Genomic DNA, 8,500 nt, shown 5'->3' on the forward strand with positions numbered 1-8,500 from the left:
AGCGAAGATCCTGTGGGACTTCCAGATCCAGACTGACAAGATGGTAATGGCGAACAAACCGGATATCGTGATAATAGATAAAGGGCAGAGGAAAGCCGTTGTAGTGGATGTAGCGGTCCCAAGTGATGGAAACATCAGAAAGAAGGAACACGAGAAACTCGAGAAATACCAAGGGCTCAGAGAGGAGCTGGAGAGAGCCTGGAAGGTAAAGGTGATAGTCGTGCCTGTGGTGGTCGGAGCACTCGGGGCAGTGACCCCCAAACTAGATGAGTGGTTGCAACAGATCCCGGGAACAACATCGGACATCTCAGTCCAGAAATGTGCAATGCTGGGAACAGCAAGGATACTGCGCAGAACCCTCAAGCTTCCTGGCCTCTGGTAGAGGACCCGAGCTGAATGGGGGACGAACACCACCCGAGGGGTGAGACAAGGATTTTTATTTATTTTTTTTATATGTATACACAAACCCTTGACATATTTATTTTGTCTCTATTATCATTATGACATTACTATATATCCCTTGTTATCATTCTGAACCTCGCTGTATTATCTGATGATTTGACTGTACTTTGTTGTTGAAATAGATTTAAAAGTGAGTCATGTGCACAACAGGCCAATTCGTTCTTGTTTTTTGAATCAAAATACTCTTGCAATTTTTTTTTAGGAAAAAACCAATCAGACCTGCAATATATACAGGGGCCTTGGCTCCACTTGACACACAGCGATCAGCACTCGCCACAGCAGAGAATTCCACCAGGGCTTGGCGCTTGAATGGCATCATCATGACATAACTAAAGAACACAAAGAGTCAACACAGTATTAAGTGGTTTGTTCTGTTACCTCATATATAGATATCGGGAACAAACATGATAAATAAATGAGTGAATGAGGTATATTTTCAGACTGGTGGATGTTGTTTGCCAGTTTGTATCTATTCATCCTTTTTCTGGGTGAAATATATATTGTTTCCAGATGAAGATGAATATGGTTGATCATGTGCAGCATGGTTGTATGTAGATTTTTTTTTGTTGTTGTTCATTGGCACATCTCCACTTCCTCCACCCTCCTGATAACCAGAACCCTCTCTTGTGGGCCGTGAAACTTTACAGTTGGTTCTTCAATGTATTTTTTTTTCCAGCTTTTTCAGAAAGTATGCTGTTTTGTTTCAGTATTTCACTTCGTGAGATGGTCATTAATGAAGACATGTGTTCCTTTTACTTAGCTCCGGACATCCCTTCGTGAGGTTACCTTGAGTTCACACTGCTCAACGCCCAAGCATACGTGCGGGGTTTGACCAGGAACTCGGAGACCAGTACGTCATTTATACTAGTGTACCGTATTTTTCGGATTATACGTCACTCCGGATTATAAATCGCACCAACCAGAAAATGCATAATTAAGAAGGAAAAAACATATATAAGTCGCACTGGAGTATAAATCGCATTTTTGGGGGAAATTTATTTGATAAAATCCAACACCAAAAACATACATGTCATCTTGAAAGGCAATTTAAAATAAAAATAAAACAGAGAACAACAAGCTGAATAAGTTTATGGTATACTAACGTTACATGACTGACATGCCTGGTAATGTCAGTAACGACGTAACATATTAAGAGTTATTCAGATAACTCTAGCATAAAGAACATGCTAACAAGTTTACCAAACTATCAGTTTCACTCCAAATCACTAAATCCAATGAAATCTTCATCCTCAGTGTCACTTTTAAACAACTCCCCCAACTCGGGAGGTAGACAATGCGCCGCTTCCTCTTCTTGTCATGTCCTGTTTTCGGCAGCAGGTGGCAGGCAGTGCATTCTGGCTGGCTGCACACCTGCTACCTATTTGTCATTAAGCACCTGCTTTATTCGGGCTGTCTTTCTGACTCTTACTTGCCGGAGAATTGCTTGCCGTGCCACTGCTTTGCCCGTTTGTCGGTCTTTTCCCTCTCATATTAGTCTTAGTGCGCTAGTTAGGTTCGTCGGCTCTTTTTGGTGTAGTCTTTTCTTCGTGTGTAATCGTATTCGAGTTTATTTTTCTTCCTTGCCTTTTGTGCGAGCGTTTTTTGTTATTGGGCTTTTGCATGTTTTTCTGGTACTCGTTTTGACCAGCGTTTTCTGTTGTCTATTTTCGGCGGTGCGGTTTTTGTTAATAAATATTATTTTCGTACGGAGTTCTTGTTGGTGTCTGCTGTTTCGGGAATCTTATATTTCAATTTTGTTGCGAATGAAGCGTGTTCCTTTCCGCTTCGCTCGCAACGTGACACTTCTATGTCGCTTACGTCAGACTCATCGTCGATTTATCAACACAGACCGAGACCGCCCTCTTGTGGTTTCATGTAAAAATAACGTGAAATGACATAATCATGTGTTAATAATTTCACACATAAGTCGCTCCAGAGTATAAATCGCACCCCCGGCCAAACTATGAAAAAAACTGCGACTTATAGTCCGGAAAATACTGTACTGCTCCATGTCGGCAACTCTTCTCTCCAAGTATGCGATCCGCTTATTTTTCAGTTTTGCAAGCGGAATGTTTTCACCTCCTCGACCAGCTCCAGGAACCCCTTCTGCTACAATCCGACAGCAGAACTTTAATCTGATCGGGAGTCGAGCCACTTCTTAACTTCATCGACCTCCTCAACCATTACAGACTTCTTTGGCCTCATGAATCCGGAGAGGTCTTGAGTACCACTTATCAACGACAATGTTGTGGTTTACATTAAAGTCCCAACTATTGGAATGGCTACGCTACTAAAAGACCCTGGGCCAGATAACTATGATGGCGATCCTGTTTGTACGTACTGTAGAAAAGAGGATGGATGAGTGCATTAAGCGCTGGATGTTAAAAGTAATTTGAAATCAGAAATTCTCTGCTTGTCGCTGTGTTGGCTCTCACTGCCCAGCCACTCTCCAGCTGGTTTCAAAAGCTGTATGTTTCTTCGGGTTGCTAGAGCTCTCTTCCAATCACACTCACACATGCTTCTCACTCACTACAGCTGTACCTCTACTGATTAAATTAATTGTTTCTGAAAGAAATTTCTTAACTAGAAAATCTTGTAAGTGGAGACACGTTTTGCATGTAAATGCCCTAATCCGTTCCAAGACCCCAGCCCCAAATTCAGACATACATTTTTCCTAAAGCATAAAAATGCATCAAAATATGTAACAAATACACGTTACAGTTAGATTACATGTATTGCACAATAAATGCCAGTTGTGGAGACTGTAAAAAACAAAGAGTAAAGAATAAAAATGATGGTCATTTAACTTTTAACTGTGTCCTCACTGTTTTTTGCCCTCTTTAGTTCATGTTCTCTCTCAGAAGTGGTTTTTGCCTGCCATTTTGGAAAGAACTGATCCATGGACGTTTGCTTTTGTCAGCTTGTAACAATCCTTCAAAAATGTCCAAGGCAAACATCAGCATTGTGAGTGATCGCACAACTGGTGAACACTTTTTCTGGGTGATTCACATTTACGTAAAACTGTCGGAACGCCTCATGGCCCAAGGGGCGAATGACAAGGACGCTGCATAGATGCATACCTATCTATCTATCTATCTATCTATCAATCTATCTATCTATCTATTGTTGGAGGCAAGCAAGCCGGGGGAGCGTGCTGTGGTGGACACGGCGGGATCCCTTCACCGTCCTCCGCTTTCCCCCCCAGGTCCTCCGCGTGTTCGTTTGATTCGGGCTGAGTTGAGGTGCAAAAATCAGAGGCTGGAAATGGAGAAGTTCTTGCAAGAAGTTTTACTGAACGTTCAGGGCACAAGTGTGAAACAAACAAGTGTTGTGGTCAAGACACAAATACGCTGCCAACAAATTCCCTACACGAATCATATATCTTCTAAGCGGGGCGTATCTCCTTATGGGTATTATCTTTTCCTGTTATGGGCATCACCTTTTCGGTTTCGGTATGTCGGTTTGAGTGTCCTTGGTTTTTTTAATTATTTTCATGTGCCGGTATTCCTGATATCGTGTTCTTATAAAACATGCTGATAGATGCTTTTACATTTCTCAGGAGTTATCTTAATGTTCTGGATGGAAAACTGCTGTCAGTGCAAAACTACAGTCTAGCCACCAAACGCGCCTACGTACTTGTGTGGTCTATGTTCACGAAAGGTGTTAACAGTATTTTCTGTTACCAAGGCAGTTCAAATTAAGATCACCTCATAAGGTTCAACTGGCGGTCATATTGCAAGGCTCAGAGTGAGGTTTATAGTCAAAGTCTGTCTGTCTGCGATACATAGTTTTAAGCTAAACTTATAACATATATAAGTGATTACTTAACTATCTACACACAGACACATACGGTAGAGGTGCCTCTTAACCAATGGGATGCCAGGAAGATGCTCGGTAATAGCCAATGGCAGAGCAGCTATTAGTATGTTGCGTTCAGGAAACTTGGAGCTGCGAGTAGCAGCCCATACTGTATTTTTACCTTGCGTATCTTGAAATTCCTTTCGTAACAAGAGGCAATATTTTCCAGTTGAGGCATTTCGTAACTTGAAAATTTCATATGAAGAGATGTTAATAAGTAGAGGTACCACTGTACCCCCTTTCTGCTCAAATACTCAGATTTTACTCTTCCAAGCTGCAAGGTTGTTTGCCTTGCAAAGTGGTAGATCAGCCATCTCTGTTTTTAAGAACTCCTGTGAATTTCTTAACTTGATGACTTTTCCCATCGACTAACTCCAGCAACCAGTCAAATGCCTGACCACAGAGCCTCGCTCTGAACCTCGCATACCCCCACGCTACCTCTTTTGATGCTTTTTATTCATATGTCTTTGGGACACTAAGGTGTCGTCTTACCAAATGGCTCCAAAATTTTCTAAGGCATCAATCAGATCTGCTTCTACTGCTGCCTCACACAAACCCCTGACATGGACCACAGGACTGGGAGAGATGTGATGGGAGCTTTTGCTGTTGTCCTGCAACACACACATTTTCACAATTTAGTATGGTGCAGTTGGGCCATATGAATGAAGGAATAATTATGTATTTTACTTATCATACATTTGCATATTAATAATGATGAATTGATTATGCTTGCAATGAAAATGCTTATGCTTGCAATGAAAAATGCTATTTAAACTCTTAATAAATGCGAGTGCTTATGCTCTTAATAAATATATGCTCATACTTATAATAAAGAATGCTTAGTGCACTGTGTGACAGTTCAGGGACACAACCACCTTTCCGAGAATGTGGCTGGAAAGAGGTAAGGTAATAAGACAAAACAAGAGCAAGGTCAGACGTGGGTGGAGCTGTCAACACCAGCTGCAACTTACTTGGTGATTGCACACATGTATGTAATTTTCACTCACATATACACACAAACATAGTCAAACAAGTTCAGTGTGTCTTCAACAGCCCTCACTCTTTAGGTTGGACACACCCATGTATTAGATTCCCAATGAGAAATAAATGAGAGCGGGGAGATCCGTGGGCGACGTGCAGAGAACTGAAACCTAACGCTTCTCCTCATTTCACCCTCGCAAGATTTGGTACCAGAATCCAGTGTGTCCTCTCCTCATTGGGTCTTTATTATGAATGTCTAATTGTTTATTCTGAAAATCTCACAAATTCCATCCATGCATCGATCCATCCTTCCACCATCGATTTCCTACACCACAGTGTCAAACTCAAGGCCCGGGGGCCAGATCTGGCCCGCCACATCATTTTATGTGGCCCACAAAAGCAAATCAAACATGTCATCTTGCTTGCTAAAATCTCGACCAAAATTTAAAATTCTCATATGTAATCAATAAGAGACATATTGTAAGCATTTTCTTGTTACCAAACACCTCATTACAGTTACTTAAACAATAATTGAATAAACCATTATTAATGACTTTTTTATATGGTTTCAGTCATAACGGCCCTCCAAGGGAAACGGTAACTAAAATGTGGCCCACGACAAAAATGACTTTGACACACCTGTCCTACACTGTGGATCCTATTCAGAATTACCTGAAAGTTTATCCCAGCAGACTTTGGTCAAAAGTTGGAATATACAGTACCATTCTAGCTTCGTGATCTGTGTGTATACTGTATTACAAATCTATTACTTCATTAACCTCATTTTTTGTAGGTTAATGCAACAACAATGATCATAAAAACATATATAACTATATCCATCCATTTTCCGAACAGCTTGTCCTCGGGAGAGTCGCGGGCGTGCTGAAGCTGTCTTCGAACAGTAGGTGGAATACATCTTGAACTGACTGACTGCCAATCGTAGATAATATATATATAACCGCAGTATCAAATCCACGCAGACGCGGGGAGAACGTGTACTCCGCACAATCTATCTGTGTGAGTGTGTGTAAAACACGCATTCAACATATATGCATCACTCATTTATGCTTCAAATGTTCGTTTGATGTGCTCAATAAGCATCCCTGTAACACACACAGTAATAACATGAATGAACCTGTAGACAATCGCACCACCGACACCGCTTCGTTTCATTACAATCTATTTGTGTACTGTATCAAGGAGAACATGGTAAGAAATTCTTACCTCACGTCCTGCTACGTTTTGGGCCCGGTTGTCCGCTGCTAAATCGACATCAGAGCTGGAGTCCGAATCCTGCTCGCCCTCCTCGAGGTCCTTACCGCCCCCTCTCACGTCTGCTACAGTCTCGCCATCAGTTTTCAGGCGCTTGGATGCTCTTCCATAGCCGCAATCCTTGCGCTGGCTTGCTCCTAGCTTTGTCGACATGGACGCAGCGTCTGCTGACTGAGAGGGAGATTCGTCCATGGTTGACATCCAGGTGATTTGGAGAAAATGTGTGAGGGGGTTTATTCCGCCCCGCGCTGTTTTATTGGTTAACCTGATTATGCGCTTTGGAAATACAGCGGGCGATTGGCCAGTGTTTGCGCGTCTCCCTTATTAGGTCTAAAGGGGTTTGCACGGCGCAAGCAGGGAAGAAATCGAAACATTTGTGTGATAATCAGGGGTGTCACCAGGTTTCATGGGCGGAAAGTCGTACTTAGGTCCCAGGAGATGCACAGATGGATAGATTTAAAAGGAAAACTATACTGTATAAAGTTGTTTGAAGTCACCATTAGATTTGAAGTGTTATTTTAATTCGGCACACAAACACAGAAAATATGTTTTCAATATGACAGTGATCCCTCGCTACTTTGCAGTTCAGTTATTGCGGATTCACTCTATTTCATTTTTTACTCTAACTTCATGTATTGCAGTTTCACCTTGCTGTTTTCAAATCAAGTACAACTTTATTGTCAAATGTGCTGTATGTATAACACAAGGGAGCACAATTTCCTCCCTCTTAAACAGACAGCAGACAACAAGAGGAGCGAGCCGCTCTGGGTGCCCGAGCCGCCATCAAAAGAACACCTAACATAAAACGACAAAATAATACAACACAACACATAAAACACAGTCGTGCCATCTTAACCACTTTTCCTCCATTCACTTTGTTGTTTGAAGCATTAATAGATGAAAGAGGAGCGAATCAAAGTGTTTTGCCACATGTTCTTGCTATTCTTTCTCTTTCTACGTCAAACCAGTCAAAAAAAATGCAATTTTTTAATGGGAAATTTATTTTACAATCCAAACCTGGGTTGGGGAGGGATGCTTTGGAGAGAAACAAAGATAGGGACCACAGGCCAATCAGTGCCTGTGTGTTTTTCCCCTCCTATTTGTTGTGTGCTTGTTCGTTTGTTTATTGAACATATACACAGATAATAGAAAATATTTTTAGTAGGAAGTAAAACGCTTTAAAAGAAGAAAAAACAAATGGTCATCTTTAAGCACTGCTACATGTTTACAAGAGGAGTAGGAAGAAGGAAATAATTTTTCTAGTCCTAGTCCTTGTTTGTGTGTATTTTGACTTGTTTCATATTAATACAATAACGGGTCATTCATGTGGTACATCCCAATAAGAAAAGGAAAAAAGTCCATTTAAAAACCTGCTCATATACAGTATACAACTGCACTTACAACTATGCGTACACATGATTTTTATTGTATTGTATTGTGTACGTATGTCAACAGCATATGTACGTGCAGTACTTTAGCTCACGCTCTGGCACATTTATATATCGTTACAATCTCATACACAAAATCAATATTTCATTCCTGTACATTACACTCAATCGAGCACATTCCCCGCAAAAAACGGCATTTAAGCGATTTACCACAAAAGGAAGCAAAGGGAAGCCCATAGATCAGGGGTCCCCAACCTTTTTTGCCCCATGGACCGGTCAGTGGCGGACCCTGAGGGCCAGCAAGGCCTTCTCTGATGGCCTAAACATTCTCAGAAAAGTAAATTTACTTTTTTGTATTTTATGTTATTTTATAATTTGTTATTTTATTTTCATAAATATGTAAACAAAATTATTCTCTGTATTCTTTACATTATATTATTTCCACTTAGTTGAGTGGCTTTCAATGTTATTTTAAATAACATTGAAAGCCACTCGATAAATAACTTATTTATTATGGTAGAGTTTTTAACCAATCATAT

General features: G+C 40.9%; 1 protein-coding gene across 4 annotated transcripts in view; it reads right to left on the reverse strand.

The window, feature by feature from the left end:
* hnrnpll (heterogeneous nuclear ribonucleoprotein L like) overlaps positions 1-6,814 on the reverse strand; it is a 26,597-nt gene extending 19,783 nt beyond the window's left edge. For 2 of the 4 annotated variants that reach the window (XM_019882192.1, XM_019882188.1), the window contains exons 1-3: positions 6,526-6,813; positions 4,813-4,931; positions 682-791 (exon numbers count right to left, since the gene is read on the reverse strand). In XM_019882192.1, coding sequence (XP_019737751.1) covers positions 682-791; positions 4,813-4,931; positions 6,526-6,774 — 478 coding nt within the window. In that variant the 5' untranslated portion in view covers positions 6,775-6,813. Of the gene's footprint in view, positions 1-681; positions 792-4,812; positions 4,932-6,525 lie in introns of all 4 variants that reach the window. The other 2 variants (XM_019882190.1, XM_019882189.1) reach the window with 2 other exon arrangements.
* Between the last annotated feature and the right edge of the window lie 1,686 nt (positions 6,815-8,500).

The sequence above is a fragment of the Hippocampus comes genome, unplaced genomic scaffold (assembly GCF_001891065.2).
Source record: "Hippocampus comes isolate QL1 unplaced genomic scaffold, H_comes_QL1_v1.1 scaffold36, whole genome shotgun sequence".
Classification (NCBI taxonomy): domain Eukaryota; kingdom Metazoa; phylum Chordata; class Actinopteri; order Syngnathiformes; family Syngnathidae; genus Hippocampus; species Hippocampus comes.